The sequence below is a fragment of the Chiloscyllium plagiosum genome, unplaced genomic scaffold, assembly GCF_037043375.1.
Source record: "Chiloscyllium plagiosum isolate Xiang-an unplaced genomic scaffold, Cpla_swu_hap1 HiC_scaffold_6, whole genome shotgun sequence".
Taxonomy (NCBI): domain Eukaryota; kingdom Metazoa; phylum Chordata; class Chondrichthyes; order Orectolobiformes; family Hemiscylliidae; genus Chiloscyllium; species Chiloscyllium plagiosum.
The window spans coordinates 32,077,576-32,099,093 of NW_028270144.1; the positions used below are offsets into that span (position 1 = coordinate 32,077,576).

The following is a 21,518-nucleotide window of genomic DNA, read 5'->3' on the forward strand; positions in this document are numbered from 1 at the left end:
AATGAAAATAGACCCTCTTTTGAAGTTTGAGCTCCTGAAGTTCTGAGAGAGCCCTGCTAAATTCTCCAGGTAACTCCAGCTCAATCTCAGTGAAGGCTCAAATTAACTTACAAGTAATACTAACTGTATTGAATTAAGGAAAAGACATAAGTCAGCTTGAGAAAGTCATAATATTTAGTTGACAACATAAAATTGAAGGTGACCACTGATACTGTTTAAGTTATTTGTATACGAAAACCGATTGTCATGTTGAACTTCAAAACATTATGTAAAATTAATATTTAGATGCTTACTTGTTTCAGGTGATCATTCAGGGCGATCTGCATCCCACTTTTCTTTCTTAACATCTCACAAGTCATTAAAGAGTAAAACAGAGCTGTGCAAGCGAGGGGCATACAGAAATAAAAAGCAAAGAGCCACCAGTCTTTTGCTATCTTGTAGAACTGAAAATAGGTACATAAAAATCTCACATTAAAGCAAAGAAAGACAATCACATTAAAAGAATCACAACTGCCACAGTCCTGATCCAAACCATAATATAAAACATTTCACACACGTCACACTGAGCATTTGAAACATGCAAATTATTGAATGCAACATTCCGAATTCTAGATTTACTTAGAGTTTAAAAATGTGTTGCTGGAAAAGCGCAGCAGGTCAGGCAGCATCAAAGGAGCAGGAGAATCGACGTTTCGGGCATAAGCCCTTCTTCAGCCCTTCTCCTGCTACTTTGATGCTGCCTGACCTGCTGCGCTTTTCCAGCAACACATTTTTAAGCTCTGATCTCCAGCATTTGCAGTCCTCACTTTCTCCTAATTTACTTAGAGTTGCCAACTTTAGACCCAAGACAGTGGTCTGTTTCCATGCTGTCTGACTATGTGACATTTGGAGATTAAAATATGTAGTGCCAGAGCTTGGCCATTAGTTTGTTAGCCTTGGATCTCTAAGGAAACTAAAGACCTCATAGCTGATTGTGAAAGCGTGACTATACTGGTTTGGCAGAAATGTATCAACGCTGAAGACAGCTCAAACTGCAAGAATCAGCTCAGTTTAAAGGAAGCATAAGGAATAAGACAGTCATAAGTCATATTGAGAGAATCAACAAATTAATAACTGAAATAATTCAGACTACAATACAGCTTGGTGAATGAGTAACTGTGGCAGATTTAAGTCTGATATTAGATGCAGAGATGACTCAGAAGAGACAAATTCAAACAGAATGTTTCCTTCCTTATTTTGCCAGGAAGTGTCCTCATTAACACAGACAAAGATCATGGCAAGCAAGGAGCAATTCTCAAACAGCAGAAATTTGGAAGTGAATATGTTGGCTTTATCAATAGTGTAATCACTGAGAGTGAGTGAGAGTCTAAACCAGTCAACATGTTCAAAGAATCTATGTTGTTCAGCACAAAAGTACTGGCAACTGAGAATAAAAATGTGCTGACACAGACTGAAGATGTGATATATACACTGTATAGAGGCCACAACTCAGAAAGACAACCAATGTCTTATTATTCAAAATACTGCAAAGAAATAACCTCCTGTTTTAGAAGGGATGATATCCTCCATGAAGGAATTTCAAAAGATTAAAGGTCCTCCTGATTTAAAGTGACCTATTGATCTCACACCACTAGAAAAAGAATCAATGACAGCAGCCTTCTACTTAGCAAATTACCAGTCCTCCAGTCTTAAGAAAATACAATCAAGGAAAATCACAAATTTGTAAAGTCACATTTAGGGAAGAGGTGGCATGTTGATGATTGAAGCAAATACATCAGTGTGCTTGGGTGGAGCTATTATATAAAGGTATCAAAAGGTTAACACAGAGTAGTTCCAGTTGCATGATACACTATGATGATATCATATGGACTTGTGGATAGAACAGTTTAGGATCTTAATGGAATAAACCTAGCTATCAGACTCTCCTTAAAGTCTCTGTAACAATGTCTATCAAATCAACATCACCTGTACTTATCTGCTAACATGGAATATACTAGATCTTGTTAACTTTTAGGGACTCTTCTCGTTAGATCTCAGCATGATTTTCCTCTACCACAACAAACTATGCAGAACTTGTAGGTCCCTACATTTAAAGAGGATGGTAGCAGCAGACCTATCACATTGTGAGGTGCAGACTCAGTTTAGCTGCACATACAAGTCAAATTACCTCTATGTGTGTAGCAATCATTCTGTGCTACTGTGAGAATCGTAAGTTCTTAAAACAAAATGAAGAACTCTGTAAACCTCTCAGGGGTGGAATTTATACTTGCCCATTGGTGGGTTTAAAGGTAAATGGGGTATATTTCTGCTGCTAACTTTCCACACATGACTTTTCTGTTGTTTTATGGAAACACGTGACAGCCTGCAAGGGCCTTATTCTGCTGCCACCGTTAAATTTACTATGGCACCATGCAACAAGACTAGCAGCTTCAGCTTTGTGACAATGGGGTGGGGAATGGTTACCTCTTTTGTGAACCCTGTAGACCCCACCCCTCCCCCACTCCTCCAAGGTGAACACCCCACCTTTAGCTTTCCAATCTGCCCCTTGAACCTCCCCAATCCTCTCACCAGGGCAGGCCATGGGAGATTCCAGACCTATCTGGGCTGCTTAGTTCCTTGATGTCTCAGCTGTAGCCTGTGGCTCCACTAGCGTTGGTGGGATTATAGAACTATGGCTAAGTGGGATTAGCCAGCAGCTATCTAAAACAGCATGTCTCCCTGAGCTAAGGCAGAGGTATCAGCTTAAAGCTATTAATACTGCTCCCAGCATCAAACTACTGCAGGGTAGTCGTTCAGATGATGGGTGGGCTCCCCTCTATTTTTTAGCTGGATGTTGGTCGGGACCATTGTAGCCTTGTGGAATCAGCCCCATGAGATGTCTAGCTGCCCTCTTCAGTTTTATTCCTGGAGATCCAGGTCAATTCTGGAAAGATACCAACTCTACTATCCACACTGTAACCCGTGTTGCCTGTAAATTTGCTGGGCCTGCAGTACGAGCTTTTGCTACTCCTGAGAAAATGTGGCAATGGAGAGGAAATGACCCTCTGGAAAGCCCCTGTAATCAGCTTATATTTCTAATGTAATGGAGTGAATTTCATGTTCAGTAATACAAGATTAGATTACTTACAGTGTGGAAACAGGCCCTTCGGCCCAACAAGTCCACACTGACCCTCCAAAGAGCAACCCACCCAGACCCATTCCACTCACACAACAGGCAATTTAGCATGGCCAATTCACCTAACCTGCACATCTTTGAACTGTGGGAGGAAACCCACGCAGGCACGGGGAGAATGTGCAAACTCCGCACAGATAGTTGCCCGAGGTGGGAATTGAACCCGGGTCCCTGGTGCTGTGAGGTGGCAGTGCTTGCCACCGTGCCACCCCTAACAGAGCTGGGAAAAATAGTCACTTATTGGTGTCCACCATCAATATGATACATTCTTGGGTTAATTATAGCATAAAATAAAAGCATACAATTTACAGGGCAGAACAAATTTGGTATCCTTCACTACCAGCTTTCCTAGCTACCTTATTTCAAATCACAGTAGTTGTGTATAAGTCTTTCCAAACTATGAGCTGCATTCATAAAGTAGGGTCATGGCCATAATGAATGGCTCTCTATTTTACAAATCAGATCTAAATTCAAACTGAAATGAAACAAGTGTGTAATAATCCATCTTATTTCATTGTAGCCTCTGATTATGCATTATGTGTGACAGGAGAAATATTTATAAACATTGGTAGTACAGTAAATGTACATAGAAGAAATGAAGTTCCGAATACTGGGTACGTGTGTGAGCATGTAAAATGACAAAAGATATTTTGAGAGGGCCTTTTACTAGAGTGCATGTCAATCTTAAATAGTGTCAGTTCTATTCAAATAACTGAACCAAATAACGGTTGTCTATTAAAATTCTGTGATTTTATTAAAGAGTTCAATGTAATGTTGTACTTGGTTAATTTTATGCATTAGTTATTGTCATGTCACTATGTGGTTGCAGACTAAATCAGCTGTACCCTGTCCGTGCCTGATCAGAAAAGGGTATTGCTGAATATTATCCATAAATAAAAATGATGGATCCACATACCTGCATAAATTGACTTTTTTGAACAGGATGGAGCAAGCAGACATTGAATTTCTTTCCTCTGTAGTCTACATTTACCAGGTCAAAGGCTATAGTCTCAGGAACTGCCAGAATAATTGACACAACCCAGATGAGAATAATTTCAATCACAGTCCACATGGGAACTCTGATTCCTTGAATACGGCTCCAGGATGCTACAGCTCGATACCTGAGATTGGATGAATGCATTAGAAAATAACACATTATGCGTAAAATGCCTTTTGATAATAAGCAGAGAGAGAGAGAGATAGGACAGAAATAAAACATATTTGACTGGTGTGTTAAATTACCTGTCTATACTGAGTGCACAGAGACTGAGAACAGTGATTCCAACAGACGCCTTCTGCATAAATGGCATGAGTTTGCATATTTCCACCCCAAAGGGCCAGTCTTCAGCATGGAGCTGAAAAGAAAAGGATTAATTATAAATTGTAAAATAAAACCATCTGATTCATTAATGTCCTTTAAAGAAGGGTAGTTTCTATCCTTAACTGGCCTATTTGTGATTTCAGCAATGAGACTGAAGCTTCATTTATCTCTATTGATATTTAACAAATTACACAATTGTACTTAAGAAGACAGCTCATTACCTTTGGCAGGTGGGACTAGATTGGGTTGGGATATCTGGTCGGCATGGGCGGGTTGGACTGAAGGTTCTGTTTCTGTGCTGTACATCTCTATGGCTCTATGCCTACTGTCTCAAGGACTATTAGACATGAGCAATAATTGCTGGATTTGCCAGTGAGGACCATATTCCACAAATGAATAAAAATCATTCTTGAAATTTGCATTCCTTTCTCTTTTCTTTAGTGATGACCACAACGTATACTTTGCAATCAGTGTTTTGCCCTTTAGTCTCACACTTCAGAAACTGCTCCTTGTGCAAAACCAGATGTTGAGGATCAACAGTCTACAATGACTGGAGGACTTACAACAAAATAATCCAATCCCACTTTAAGTTCATTCAGGGGATGTGGACATAGCTGGTTGAACCACCAGAAGTTGCCCAATCTTAATTGCCCTGGAAAGGATGATGATGAGCTTTCTTCTTAAATAGCTGAACTCTTTGAGTCTTCTGTTCTCCAGCCGTCTGCATAGAAGGGAGTTTCAGCATTTTACCTCAGTAACAGTAAGGGAATGGTAGTATAATTTCAAATCTGGATGGTGTGTGGATTGGAGGGGAACTCGCAAGTGGTGGTGTTTCCATGCATCTGCTGCCATTGTCTTTCTGGGTGGCAGAGGGAGAGGTTTGATTAGATTAGGTTACATTACAGTGTGGAAACAGGCCCTTCAGCCCAACAAGTCCACACCGATCCACCGAAGCGCAACCCACCCATACCCCTACATTTACCCTTTACCTAACACTATGGGCAATTTAGCGTGGCCAATTCACCTGACCTGCACATCTTTGGACTGTGGGAGAAAACCGGAGCACCCGGAGGAAACCCACGCAGACACGGGGAGAATGTGCAAACTCCACACAGTCAGTCGTCTGAGGCGGGAATTGAACCCGGGTCTCTGGCGCTGTGAGGGAGCAGTGCTAACCACTGTGCCACCATGCCGCCCACTAATTTGGACAGTGCTATCAGAGGATAATTTACATCTTCTAGATGATAACATGTTGCTGCCAATGTGCAGCGATTATGAAAGGAGTGAAGGTGGGGGAAAGGGTACCAATCAGGTGGGATGCTTTGCTTTGGATGATGTCAAGCTTCTTGAATGTCACAATAGCTGGGAACATGCAGGTAAATGGGTGTATTCCATCACCTTCTTGGCTTGAACCTTGTCAATGGTGGATAGGCTTGAGGAAGAACAGGGTCTGAGATACTCACCACAGAATTTCTAGCCTTGGACCTGTTTTTCTGCCAGTGTATTTGTATGGCTACTCCAATTCAATTTCTATTCAATAGTAACCCCAAGGACATTGATAATGAGGGATTCAACAATGGTATTGCCATTGAACAATAAGGGGCCATAGTTAGATTCTGATTGCCTTAGATTCTAAGACTTGTAATAAGTAACCGAACTTTGGAATCCTATTCTTGGACCACACCTAAACTTGGGGGTTTTACAATTTGTACTAATTGAAACTACAAGTGTAGGATAGTTTAGCCTAGTGGCATTATATTTGTGACTAGACAGACATCCCATCAGGTACAATATTTTGCTACATTCTTTAGGAATACAGTGGTGACCCCAGAATCCGAACGCCCTATTGTTCGAACAAATTGGAATCCGAACAATTATTTCGAGAAAATTTTGCCCTAAAATCCGAACACATTTTCAGAATCCGAACACCATGTACTGTTCAGGTCGCACATTGTTTGTTCAGTTCGTCCCGGGAAGTAGTCGTGAAAGCATCTCTCGTGTGTCCATCACTAGTTTACCTCATGATTTCACCTTCATTTGTGCTGTTTTTTTTAATTATCACCCTTGTGCATTCACCATGGCACCCAAGAAGAGCAGTGAAGCAAATAAGTGCATTCACCATTAGCACTCCTCACTAAGGTAAATTGAGTTATTTTCATGCTAGTACATTTATTTCTTGCTTTTATTATTTTTACTTGATATTTAGGTCATTTACTCATCTTATTTTACCTTAACCATATGTATTTGCAGTTAAAAGTGTGTTGAATTTTTTTTTTGGGTCCAGAAATGGATTAATTCACTTTCCATTATTTCTTATGGGGAAAATAGTTTCGGAATCCAAACTTTTTACAATCCGAACAGCCTCCTGGAACAAATTAAAGTTGGATTCTGAGGCACCACTGTATGTCAATTTTATTAGTCTGACAGCACTGAATCAGTGTGGCATAGGCTAATGTTCAAAACTGTCACCAAATTATCACCAAAGCAATCACTGGGCCCAAGAAGAGCTGAAAACCAGCACTTCAAAATATTCTGACTATGACCACCACCAATAGTAGACCTATAATTATCAGCATTTCGCCCTCATATTACACAATTCAAACTGCCCTCTTCAGGAAGCACTCAAATTTGCTTAAAAATTCAGTTGCAAATACAAATATGCATAAGGTTTCTCTGTCTGTAAATTAAGGCCAGTTTAAATAAGTTAGTGCCTTGCATGAAGAGAAAGTTTATGGGAATAAATAAGTATGACTGAAATCATATAGTATGATTCCACCCCCAACTCTACAAGTGCATAGCTGGATGTTTTTAATTTTTTTCACTTCGAGAAGTATGGGAAATTTAATAAGGCACTGCACCTGGCTCAGAAAGGCTCAGAGAATAAATCTGAAGCCTTCAGCTTCCAACCACCACCATTTGGCAGCATCAACTCACTGGAGTTGGCACAATATTAAATTTCACATACAATACCATTCTATTTCAGCAAATTCATGGAAATGATCTTTCAACTTATTTTCATCTGTATTATCCACAACCCATTCCCATGAATAAAGGCATTTTAATGCAGTGATGCTCCTTTGGGAATTGTTTAATTTCTGCAATAAAATAGTTCTTTACATGAAGGAGAAAAGCTGTTTTGGTAGTTTGTGTGCAATTAGTGAAAGGCTTAGGACCTTGTTGACCTTGACCAGAACAAGAGAGCCGCGCTGAATCAAAGGATGTGAAGCAGGAACCTCTTAACATTATATTCTAAGATACAGTTAGGTTCTGCTATAAGGAGACAGTAGTGTATTGGTAAACAATGACTCATATTCTGGAAATGTGGGTTCAAAGTTTACCTTGACAGATGGTTAAATGTGTATTCGCGAATCAAAAAACTTATCTGCCATTGATTGTCATAAAAACCCATCTGGTTCACTAATGTCTTTTAGTGAAGGGGATCCTTAACTGGTCTGGCTTACGTGTGACTCCAGACACGAGGGTGATTCCTAATTGCCAGATGGGGAATAAATGCTGGCCTAACCAGCAGGGCCTAATTAAATAAAGAAGGACACGCAGTTTTTTTAAAAGAGTTCATGTGATTTGAGAGCCACATATAAATGTCAAATAACATTCATACTGGTGTGTTATACAGTTCCATTGTACTATTGAGAGGACAACAGGAACAATGAAATAAGTTTATATCATTCCAACATAAAATGCTTGGAACATTATTCTGTGCAAATAGTATAATTTAGTGCCGGTTGCTGTCATTGTTTATCACTTGCAATTTCTAAAGACTGGAGTGTCAAAGTAAACAACATTGAGCAAATTAAAAATGGAACAGTAATACATAAGCTGGGCAAGAAAAGAAAATCTCAAGCCATTTAAAGTAATCAGTAGAAGAAGAATGTTAAGATGTTAAAATGCAATTAGCTATTTGTGGTTTTTCCAATGATGTAATGTATAATGAAATTCAAAGTAATGTCATATTAATTAGAGGCATAAAAATCTGAGCCACAGAAAGAAATGGTGGCTCAGTGGTTAGCACTGCTGCCTCACAGTGCCAGGGACCCAGGTTCAATTCCCACCTCGGTTGACTGTCTGTCTGGAGTTTGCATATTCTCCCCGTGTCTGTGTGGGTTTCCTCCGGGTGCTCTGGTTTCCTCCCACAGTCCAAAGATGTGCAGGTCAGGTGATTGGCCATGCTAAATTGCCCCTAGTTTCAGGGGGAATGGGTCCTGGTGGGTTACTCTTCGGAGGGTCGGTGTGGACTTGTTGGGCCAAAAGGCCTGTTTCCACACTGTAAATAATCTAACCTAATCTAATCTAAGTTCATTTCATTCCAACAACTTTACTTCTACAATTAATCCCAGGAGCTAACCACCTACATCCTTAATCTCCACTCCACACATCTCTAAACCTCCTCCAAAAGTAAGTTCCCTCAGATTCAAATCCTTTAAGATACAAGAAATAAAGGGTTGAAGTATCTAAGGATTAATCATTGCCGGAAGCAGAAAAGAAATTGCATTTACATGGCATGTTATCACACCTCTAGCATGTCCTAAATTAACAGTTTAATGTTGAATGTTGAAGGTTGAATGTAGTCATGGTTATGCAGATAAATATATTGCAACTTACATTCATAAAATGCCTTTATCTAACAAAACATCCTGAGGCACTTCAAAGCAACTTGTCTGACATAGACATAGTTAGACTTTGTCCGACAATGAACCACATAAAAAGACATTGGGGTCAAATGACAAACTCTTAGTCAAAAAGACAGGTTTAAAGGATTGTCTTAAAGAAGGTCTTCCAAATAGAGAGATTGCTGGAAAAGCTCAGCCGGTCTGGCAGCGTCTGCGAAGAGAGATCCGAGTTAACATTTCGGTCAAGTGACCCTTCCTCTGAACTCGACCCAAGACATTAACCCAAATTTTCTCCACAGACGCTGCCAGACCTGATGAGCTTTTCCAGCAATTTCTGTTTTGTTCCTGATTTACAGCATCTGTAATTCTTTCAGTTTTTATTTGACATCAAATTAGAGATGTGCAGAGTGAAGACATCAAAGCTTGAGGCCTAGATAACTGAAGGGAAAACCACTAATGGTGAAGTCATTATCATTAGGAATACACAAGATGCCAAAATTTAAGGAGCACAGGCACCTCAGAGGGTTGTGGAGTTAGAAGAGGTTACCGAGATAAGGAGGGAGGAAGCTCTGGAGGGATTTAAAAACCAGGATAAGAATTTTAAAATAAAAACATTGCTTGACTGCAAACCAACTAGGTCAGCAAACACACAATCTCAGTGGCACTGCTACCTCACAGCCCCAGAGACCCATGTTCGACTCCACCCTCAGATGACTGTCTGTGTGGAATTTGCGTTTTCTCCCCGCATCAGCATGGGTTTCCTTTGGCTGTTCTGGTTTCCTTCTACAGTTTAATGATGTGAGTTTGATGGATTGTCCATGCTAAATTGCCCATAATTTCCAGGGAAGTGCAGTGGATTAGGCATGAGAAATGCAAGGTTATAGGGTGGGGGGGGTCTAGGTGGGATGCTGTTTGGAAGGTCAATGTGGACTCAATGGGCCGAATGATCTGCTTCCACACTGTAGAGATTCTATAATGCCAGAGACCCGGGTTCAGTTCCCGCCTCGGGCGACTGACTGTGTGGAGTTTGCACGTTCTCCCCGTGTCTGCGTGAGTTTCCTCCGGGTGCTCCGGTTTCCTCCCACAGTCCAAAAGATGTGCAGGTCAGGTGAACTGGCTATGCTAAATTGCCCTTGGTGTTAGGTAAGGGGTAAATGTAGCGGTATGGGTGGGTTACGCTTCGGCGGGGCGGTGTGGACTTGTTGGGCCGAAGGGCCTGTTTCCACACTGTAATGTAATCTAATCTAATCTAATCTAATCTAATTCTTTGGTAAAGTCAATGGGACTTGTTGAGAGGTAAGACACAGGCAGCAAAGCTTTATATGGCCTAGAGTTTAAGGAGGATATAATGTGGGAGATTGGCCAGGAGAGTATTGGCATAGTTAAGTCTAAGAAAACTAAGAAAACATCAGGGCTTGAGCAGTAGGTGAGGCAATGATAATGTCCAGCAATCGTACAGAGATGAAAATAGGCAGCCTTACCGATGCCAGGAATGAGGTTGGGAGCTCAGATGTGACACCAAAGTTGAAAATAGAATGGCTTAATCTTGGCCTGCTGCCAAGGAGAAGGATGGAACCAGCATCTAGGGAACTAAGTTTGAACTGTAGTCTGAAAACAATGGCTTCCATCTTCCCAATATATGATTGGAGAGCATTACTGCTGATCCAGTATTGGCTGTCAGAGAAGCAGTCTGATATTTTAGCAACAGTAGAGAAGTTGAGAGATGTTAGTGAGGGAGAGCTGGATGTCATCAATGTACAATTAAAAAATAATGCATTCCTTCAAATGATATCACCAAGAGGCATCCTATGGATGAGAACTAAGATGAAGGAAAGGATAAATCCATGGGGACACCAGAGTTGAGTATGCAGGAACAGAACTCATTGCAACTGGTTTTCTGCCTGCGGTTAAATAGAGGAGAATGGAACCAGCTGAGACCTGTCTGCCTGAGTTGAATGATGGAGGAGAGGCATCAGTGGAGGATGGTATGGCAAACCATGTCAAGGGTTGAAGCCAGGTCAAAAAGAATGACACTGGAAAGTTTACCTTTATTATAGTCACTTGAGCTGACACTTGCGATTTTGTTAAGAACTATTAAGTACTGCGATCCGGGCAGACTGCTGATTGCAGGATTCAAACATGGAGTTTTGAGAAGAAATGTGAATGGATCTAGGAGGTCACTACATACCCAAGGAATTCAGAAATGAAAAGGAGGTTGGAGAAGGGACAATAATTTACAAGGTCAGATGTGTCTAGGAATAAAAGGCAAATACTGCCGATACAAGAAGCCTGAGGCCAGTGTGAAGGGAACAGGAGAGAACAGAGGTATTCACATAAGGCCTCACAAGCAGAAAATGAATGAACAGATAGCCTGCATTTGGTAATATTTTTGGAGGAAGTAATATTTATCAAGATAGGGAGAACTTCTTGCTCTTGAAATAGTCAAATAGGATATTTTCTATTCACATGAGCAGGCAAATGAGATTTTGATTTACCATCTCCTTCCTTTTAAGTTCACTGAAGATGAAAGAAGATGTGCAATGATCTGCTATTGCCGGTACAAAAAGCTCAAATTTACTCTGTGAAATTAAAGTTCAGGTACATTTGTTGCAGATTACAGTCTGTCTTCTAAGATTTTCATAATCCATATTTTGCCAAACATTTAAGCACATTTTGTCGATCTAGATCAGTAAGTCAGTGAATGTGATATCTTAGCTTCTATCATTAGATTTAATTTTTGATTACTTTCAACAGGTGAAAACAAAAGTCCTTATTCTTTTCTGCTGAGAATACCGTAATTTCTGATACATGTAGCATATGCTTGTGGCAAACACCCAAGCGGTTGGTTAATTAAGATGATACTTGAGTGAGAGATTCCAGATGTACACTACCGTGGTCATAAAACAGTTTGTAGCAGCTTTTTCTGATACAGTCAAGTGCAAAATCTGTGGATACCTTGTCCAACATCATAAAATATGAATTAAATAGTTTATTTATGTTAATTTTACAAGACATTAGGAGCTACATTTTTCTTCACAGATTTTAACAGCAACTAATCAAAGTATCAAATGGCCAAATATGTGGTTTAATGCAATATGAGTGCAAAAGAGATTTTTTAAAAGTCACACCTGCAATATCAAAGGTGTCAAAAGTTAAATGATTTACGCACATTAAATCAGGACCATTTTGTGGATCCACTCTGGCAGAGAAAGTTACACAAAATGGAGAAAACCCATTATTACTCTGATGGAAGCAGTATTAATCCAACCCTGTAAATCTACAAAACTACAGTCTGTGGGCTCAGAGAAGGTGTAGGATTGCCAATCCTCTAGGATTCTCCTGGAACCTCCTGAAATTAAAGATTAACCTCCCGGAAACTGCTGGAAGCAAACAAGGAGGAAAATCTAAGGGATGTTCACAAAACGGTTTTGTCTTTATTGGCTGGGCACTTGGAGGTAGGAGGTCATGTAAAGAAATCTCCAGGATTAGGAGCAACCAAAGAAAGGTGGCGGACCTTAGCAAGCATTCAGCTCCTGGGAAGGATTACAGAGGCAGGGGTTAAGTGAAATTCAATTACACTTTAGAGATGGCTTACAAATTCCAGAAGATCTGATTATAAAAAGGGTGTGAAAAGTGTAATAAACTCTGAGACATTCTTTGCCTTGCAGGCTCCCATGTTACTAGTTTAATCCAGTTGCAGATTGTGCAAATATTGTCTCAGCAGCAGTTTTAGTAAGGCCTGACTGATCCACCATTGTTGGTTTTGTGCACTGTGTAAGGGAGATATGCCATGACCTTTACTTTTGGGTATGTCACATTGACAATCAAAGGAGACAAAGAGTTTGGCGAAATGTCACAATGCAGCTGAACCCATGCTCAAGCACAGAAAAACAAAATGGTAGCTGGGGAAGGACATTTTTGATTTCAAAGGGTTCATTATAAAAAGACAAAAAAAATTGCAAAATAGAAGTAGAAAACAGCTAAGGATATTCAACTAAACTTTATTCATTTCCCTTTTCTCAGGACTACTGTTTAAAATCAAAATTAATGCACTGAGGAAAATATATTTGCAAAATGCAACTAAGAACCTTGCAGTGAATGTGGAACATTATAATCATATGCTCATCCTTTTAGTTCATGGCTGATAATCAGTTTGACAGTATAGAAAGAATCCAGCCTGTTCAAACTAGGCCACCCAGTTACCAGGATATAAAGCAAAGAGGGGAACATTGATGCCTGCCACTGAATGTTGTTGTCACATGCAGTAAGCATCAACTCAGATCATACATGACAATCAAACTAAAGACATACCAAGAAGGTAAAATTGTCGCTCAAGTTCTAACTTCGTGTTGCTTCTTTAAGTCTAATTCTGGATTTTTAAAAATTGTGAATGTAAAGATAAATGGACTAAGCTATTTTAATTACTGTGTTGACACAGTAGATTTAATAATCTTTATCCACTAAATCAATGCACCTCAGATGTAATCTATTTATTCCAGAGATCTTGCATTATCAATACAATGCTCTTTAGTTATTTGCTACATGATTCATTAACTTTGTGACCACCAAAATTCCAACAGCTCTCATTACGCCAACCTCTTGTGGCAACAGAAAATATATATAGTGACGGTAATAAAATAAATCACACAAAGATAGTATTCTCTTGAGAAGAAACATCTGATGCCACATGACAGATTTAAGACAAGGATTTAACTTTCAATATTGAGTATTGAACTAAACTGCTCAAGCTTAGTGCTCTAGAGATGTATGACTTTATTTCCTCATTTTTAATCAAATCATTGACTTGAAATAAGATGAATGCAAATAAATATGTGAACCAATTCTATCACTTTCATGCTAACCAGGCTACACTTGTCACAGATAATCTAGTGCTTGGGCTTTCTATCAACTTTTAAGCTGCCTAAGCTGATAAACATGATGCATATCATATGCACCATGGCATGCACAGTAGTACTCCAAGTTTTGAGATAAGGAGAGCTTGCTACATAAATCATTCAGTATAGCCCACATACTTAGCTACATTCATTATCTTTAGTACTGGCTCACAGTTTTACTGGTCTGAAGGGTTGTTATAAGGTTAAAACAGAGTGAAGCCTTTAGATATACTGAATTCTAGGATTTTAGATTGCAGCTGTGGTAGCTTTATTGCACTCGAAGATCACAGCCATGGGTGGCTCTGACAAAATGGAGTGTGATTCAGCTACCATATTGTGTGTTTTTTTTCTCTGTAATATATTCATAGCAACAGTTAGTGCAGCAGAAACTTAAAATTATTGACAAGTGATTCACATCCAATACTTCCTAAAAAGCACTTTTTGCTGTTAATTACAAATTTTTACATTTAATTCCTATTCTGATTTAATGAAGTATCTGTTCTCTTCATCAAGGAGAGGAAAGAAATTGGCAATGTTTTACTGCAGTGAACTTTGGCAATTTTCCCAATGCCTACTCTCCATGTGAGTTATAGAAGTAAAATATCACAGACTTTCAAGTGCCTCAAAGCTGGTAAGTTTATTATTTTCTGTGCAGTATATAAATTTAAGAAAAAGTTTTTTCATTTGAGTATGAGTCTATTAGACAATTAAACAGTTTTAGCAATCACAATTTATATGATTTTTCAGTGTTGTAAATTGTCAAGTTTTAGAATCTTGTCCAATTGGACTGTTTTCATGTTAACCAGGTACATTTCCCGTCATTGTTTAAAATGTTTCAGCTTTGGAAATGTAATGTTATTTTAATTTTTTCATTACAAATGCCATGTTAGTGGTGGCTCAAAAGATCGCTGTTCTAGCTTTCATTTTTTACTCTAGGGCTCCATCACAAAAGTCAAAACTGGCACTTCAGTGCAGCACAGAGAGTGCAACATTCAGATGAAACATTAAACTGAGGCAGTTTTGGGTGGATGCCAAAGATCTTAAGGCACTATTTTGAAGAAGAGCAGCAGAGTTATCCCTTGTGTCTAGGTCAACATTTATCCTTCAATTGGAATCTCAAAAAAAAGTGTATGCATTTTCACATTACTGTTCTGGGACTTTGTTATGGACAAAATCAGTTGCCATGTTGTCTACATTCCAACAGTGACTACATTTAAAAAGTATTTAATTGACTATGAAGTGCTTTGGTATGCCCAGTTGTAAATGAAAGGTATTATATTAATACAACATTTGTCATGTTGAAAGTTGCATTATCTCTTTATACTCAGTCATTTGTTAGTTCACTGTCCCCTTCATGCAAGGAAATATGCAGCCAGTGCCTGTTCAGCATCTGGTTTAGGGAAAAGTAAAGATTCCGAGGAAAAGAGAACAGATGCAGAATTTCATTGAGAATTTCAAGGGCATATTTTCAACTGGATGCTGTTTTATTATAAAACTTCAAAGCAATTAAACATTAGACAATTTGAGCAGGTACAGCTAATAGAGAACACTTTTTTTTCTCTATTCCCTCTCAATGCTTTGTCCAAATCATATGTTCATATTTAATTCCCATTAAATGCTTGACCACCCAGTTTCTCTTTTGGCTACTACAGTAGCTGATATTGTAGATAGCTCCCGCTCCTTAGACATTGCCTCCCTTCCTCTGAAATCCATCATCAAACTTTGCCAAAGAAGTCCACTTTCAACATGCTTGGCCTTACAAACTATCATCATACCTTCAAATTTCCTCATCTCTCCAGTATCTTAATGTACTAATGGATTGCAGATCTGTCCATCTCTCTTGCAGATGTGTTATTAAACCAGTCCGGTTAGATTTTCACCCCCACCACATCACCAAAATTATCATAACCGAAGTCACTAACATCATTTATGACTATGATAGTCACCCTCCTTGTCCTCTTGAACCCTACTTCAGCTTTTGACAAAGTAAAAGCTCACAACCTTTCTCTAACAGGTTTTTACACAGAGAGCAGAAAGTGCCTGGAACGTGGAAGCAGATATGATAGTGATGTTTAAGGGGTATTTAGACAGACACAAGACAGGCAGGGAATACGGGGATACAGACCACGTACAGGGATTATGTTTAGGATAACATCATGGTCAGCACAGACATAGTGGGTTGAATGACCTGTTCCTGTGCTATACTGCTATGTTCTATGAACTGGTGCATTTGATGCATCAGCCTTGCCTTTTGTCTTCATAGATTTCAGTGTGTTCAAAGGTCTGCTGCCCATTAGCCATCCTTCATCAAGTTTCTTTTCCCTCTCCTGAAGCATGCAACAAAATTATAATTAATTTTTAAGTTGAAATCCCATCATCGTCTTGGTCCTTCCTAGCTCTCTGTTATGCTATGTTATAATCTTTTCCAGCAAACTGTCCTTTTCTCTGACCATACATTTGTTCCAAAAATTCCTTTTCACTTCTCGACCTTATCTTTCTCTGCTTCTTTAAAAGTCTAATTAAAATCCAATCGATTCACAAAACATGTGGTTATCCCTTCCAATCTTCCCTTTTAGAATTACATTTGTTGTCGGGTCTTTTGTGTTTCTGTATATTAAAAAAGTACTGCGTAAATAAATAAATGTTGTAAAGTCCTGCTTTTACGATTTTCTATCCAAAAGATTAATAACACTGTTGAAATGTAAAGTAGCAGAACTGTTAAAAAGCGATTATTAGCAAATTATATGTAATGGCAGGGAAAGCTGATAACTAGAAGTGAATACTAATCTTGATGTCCTACCTGTTTGGCAATCACGGAGCTTTCAAAGTATACTTATTGCAATAAAGTTGTTATAGCAATAAGGTAGGGTTTTCAGTGCTCCTCATAATTAATGCACCTAGCTTAGCAAAGGTGGAGAGAGTGAACAGCTGAAGAATTTAAATATATTCCACTTTATAGAGCACATACATTCTAATCTGCCCATGGTACATTTGTGAATATGTTTAGGTTGCATTGCTAAAACTTGCACACAAACACCTACAGAAATGTTTTGCAAGCAGTCAGTAGGATTCTTCCTGTAGTTCTTGTTTGCTGAGCAGAGGCAAAGTAAAATGGTAAAGCACATGAAAAGACATGAAACAAAAATCAATGCTGACAGCACGAAACAGTAGACAAGAACTATAGCTGATTTGGGAGAAATGTCAATATACCTGTATGTCAGTTCAGGCATAACTACCTAATCCTGTGCTATTGGCAAATTTGATGTTTCTATTCATGTTCACCAGATAGTTTCACAATACTATCTCAGTTTGGACATTGTCTTCTGGTCAAAATGAGTAAGAAAGTTGTCATAGCACGCTACCATCTTCCGTTCCATTTTCAGATTCTCGGCACTGCCATATTGTGCCTCAGTTGTACTAACTGACACGTAAGCAGAAAGATCTTGGCATATGCTGCTGTACGTGTGGTTGACTAATGATTAAAATGATGACATTTAGGATGGGTCCAGTAATGATGATCCTGTTATTCCAAGAACATCAAACAATGTGTTTGTGGAGAGGATGGGTTCAGTATAAGTCTGAAGTACAGACAAAGAACAATGAGGGCAATTTTAAAATAGAGGTGAACAGCATTAGCAAAGATGATAACAAATGGATATCCGATATATTTAGATGACCATCAAGAATACCACACTTACATTTTAAAAGTCAACTGGTTGTACATTTTAAGCTACACAAGCAAACGTGAATTCAGAAATTGTTACGCTATTTGAATTACACATTGGTATTATTCCTATCATTTACCCATGTTAGAAATGCAGATAATAGATTAGAATACCCTACAATCTACGAACCTGAACAAGCACTTTTAATATGAACAACTGTTAACTTTTTATTGAAATGAAACTGGAATTTCTTGCAAAACCTCAGGGTATCATCATCTTTGAAATATGACAACTGGATATGTTAATATACACAATATTTAATGTGCACAATGCAAAATATGCATTACCTGAGTATTCAAAATTTTTCATATGCTCATAATCCAGAACATTGATACATTGTCAGTTTAAACAGTATATGATGTTTAAGCTGAAGGTTTCTTTCACCCCATGAAAAGTACATGTACAGTACACACCTATACCTCAATTGCAAGAACTAATAAAATTGAAATTTGAAAGCATCTCGAACAAACATTTGCAGCAAGTAAATTCTGCAAATAATAAACCATGCCTTTGCTGAATGCTAAGTTTGATATAGCTTCCTTTACACTTTGTGCAATTTAAAATTAAAGTAGAAAGAGCTTTGCATTGCAAACAAGTTTAAAAGCTGTTGATATAACGTATTGTTCATTGATACAGAACAGTGCGCATTTCCTTCTGAGTCCTTGTACGATACAGTGACTATGCCATTGGAGTTATGCTACTTGAATCAAACAGCATTTTCGTAATTTCAATTTAGCTCTCTCAAATTTAAAAAGACTATTTTGTCAATGCTAGTCATTGATGTCAGTATATCAATGTTTGGTGAATGAAGAAAATTAAAGAACCATTGTTAATGCTGAAATTATGACACTCAATGCTAGATTGTCAGATTAGAAGGTCCATAAAGCTAACATTTCATTAGCTGTTTGTCACTAACAGTACTAGAGAATGAGGCGGAGGTGGGTACTGCAGATGCTGGAGATTAGGGTCAAGATTAGAGTGGTGCTGGAAAAGCACAGCAGGTCAGGCAGCATCTGAGGAGCAGGAAAATTGACGTTTCGGGCAAAAGTCCTTCATCAGGAATAATTCGATTTTCCTGTTCCTTGGATGCTGCCTGATATGCTGTCCGTTTCCAGCACCACTCTGATCTTGTACTAGAGAATGACCCTATGTCATAATGAAGAGAAAACTTAAACGTAAACTATGCTTGCTAAAAAGTAGTGCTTTAGGCTTTAATTATCTGAATGTGCTATTCTGCTAGTTAGTTGCAATACAATACAAAATGCAGCTGACAACACCTAAGATATAGTGCAGGCTTTGCTGGACTGTAACTCAAACTTTGTTGTGTAAGAACTTTACTGTACATACATTTTGGCCCACGTTTTCCTGGAACAGGGCAATACGTGCCGCTAGTCAGACTTGCTAAATAAGAGCTAATCTGGGACCAGAATGAACAGAGCAGCAACTGCATAATTTCTTTTATCGATCAGATTGCAGGATTGTGTAATAAATAGTGATTGGGCAGGAAGACGGTACAAATTTAGCGATTTAAATTCGATAGCAAATTAGGTACTATAGCAGAAATAAAGAGCGGGAGAAATATTGGAGTGAGAATGAAAAGTCATAAACGACAAAAAAAAATCAGTTTTTACATTTTGTTCCAATCAGCCTGTTCAGAGATGTTATTACACACTTCTAGAGCAGGTGGGGCTTGAACTCATGCGTCTTGCCTCAGAAACTATCACTCCACCACAAGAGACTTTTTTTAACCAATGTTTAAAATGTCGGAGAACAATTAAGACCTGAAGGAATAATTTAGTTCACTTGCACGAGCTCATTTTCGCTGCCAGAAATGTTGTTAAGCAATAGTTAACACTTTCCATTTTTGGAATACTTTGGAATGAACCACACTCAACCTTCCGTGGCTAGTTTAATTGCTTTCTCCTGAACGAATACGGAAACTTCCCATTGTTGAATGGTGACAGACAGTGGGATGTGACTTTTTTTTAGCGGAGCGAACAGCGGAACGGGCCAGAGTGGATACTGTAACTGCGATACAATATCCTTCAGTTGGCTTCCTACCTGGCTTTGACTAAATTTGCTGCAGCATCTGTACGTAAACGCCACCAAGTATGGTTTGCCTTATCATTTATTTCGATAGCAGAATCGCCCCACGATCTCTACATTTTGTTGCTCTCTGATAAGGGCATGAGGGGGGTGTGCAGTCATTAAACAGATTAAATACAAAACGTTCTAGCAAATCCAACGGGGTGAGGCGGGAGAGGGGTGAGTGGAATGGGCATTTTTTTCTCTCTATCTGGGCTGGGTGCAAGGCCATGGAAGTTTACCGGACGAGTCGTGTACACTTAAGTTTTATTTCGTTGAGGGCAGTGTTTTACCCCCAGGGCGATACAGACATCTCAAAATGCATTTGCACGTGGAATGATGTAGCAGCTTAACTACACCTTCAAGGTCCGTGAATCGGTTTAATCGCAATCTGTGTACTCAGCCTCTGATTACAGATTTCCTGGTATAAATGTAGGGATGTGCTAGCCAAATTTTTTTTTAAAAGGCGGAAAAGCTTACAAGTGCAAGAGACAAGCTCCCATTGTCCTTCGGGACTGCATAAACTGCAAAGCACAATCCTCAGCACTACTCCGACCGCTTCTGTCCTACACCAACACACAATTCTCCCTCCCCCCCTGGGATCTCTAAGCCCTGTGTCCTACCTTATAGACGGTGATGGGGATATCGATAACAATGTGCAGCAAATCCCCCAGAGCCAGGCTGGCGATGAGGATGTTGGGTCCATTCCTCATGTACTTGTTCTTGTAGATAATTCTCAGCAGGGTGGAGTTGCCGATGATCCCCACCACGAACACCAGGCAAGAGACGAAGGTGTTGATGTACTTGAAGGTGCCAGTGATCTCGGTCCGCTGCGTGCACATTGGCCGGTTCACCGAGCGACTCCCGTTCCGATCCCAGCCGCTGGTGTTGGTCATCTCCCGGCCGGCCGGCTTGGGGGCACTCGGCGCGGGTTGAGGGGTTGCGGTCTGACCCCGCACCGTCAACACAGAGGTCTCCCCCAGGGTGAGGAGGACTAGAAAGACCAGGGCTCCTGAAGCGACCATCCTGAAAATTTCCCCAAAAGTCTTTTCGCTCAGAACCAAGAGGGACGGTCACTGAGAGAAAAGACTTCCTCACTGTCAAGGAAAGAAGGGGCTGTGATGGGGGTGGGTGAGGAGCAGGAAGGTACAAGATAATTCAACCAATTCCACTTGGTCCTTCGCTGGAGGACCAGAAGCTATGATCTGCCAAACCCAGTCCAAGTTCAGTCTCTCTCTGATAATCTGGACTGGGTTTTTTTTAAAAGGGGCCAGAAGGCGTTAACTTTCCTGGCGATAGATTTAAGGAGGGAGGTTCCTCATGTGGAGTGTATTTTGAATCACAGCATTTTTTATGTTAATGACAAATAGTTTTCTTACATCCTGTGCCCCCCCGCCCGCGACCATTTCCGTGCAGTAAACGCATTGCCTAAACTTCACCTTACCGTTTACAAATCTGTTCATCCTCCCCCTGCCTACCCCTTCTCTACTCCCAAATAAAAATGTACTCGGCAACCCTCATGTTCATTTCCTCCCGTGTCCCGGGCGGGGTTTGGGTGGTAAACTTTTACGAGCTCAGGGATTCCGAGGATTGAGTTTGTTATCAGTCTGCACACACGCACAGGTTAGAGCTGGGGCGGTCAGAAGATTTTAAAGTTTCGCTCCCACTCTTCCCACCCAGGGTCAGAATGAT

At 39.7% G+C, this 21,518-nt stretch overlaps 1 protein-coding gene across 1 annotated transcript in view; it reads right to left on the minus strand.

Moving 5' to 3' along the window:
• LOC122550536 (endothelin receptor type B-like) overlaps positions 1-21,137 on the minus strand; it is a 35,113-nt gene extending 13,976 nt beyond the window's left edge. Inside the window, exons 1-4 of the mRNA XM_043691434.2 lie at positions 20,450-21,137; positions 4,415-4,527; positions 4,089-4,293; positions 294-443 (exon numbers count right to left, since the gene is read on the minus strand). Coding sequence (XP_043547369.1) covers positions 294-443; positions 4,089-4,293; positions 4,415-4,527; positions 20,450-20,851 — 870 coding nt within the window. The 5' untranslated portion in view covers positions 20,852-21,137. The remainder of the gene's footprint in view (positions 1-293; positions 444-4,088; positions 4,294-4,414; positions 4,528-20,449) is intronic.
• Positions 21,138-21,518: the final 381 nt, after the last annotated feature.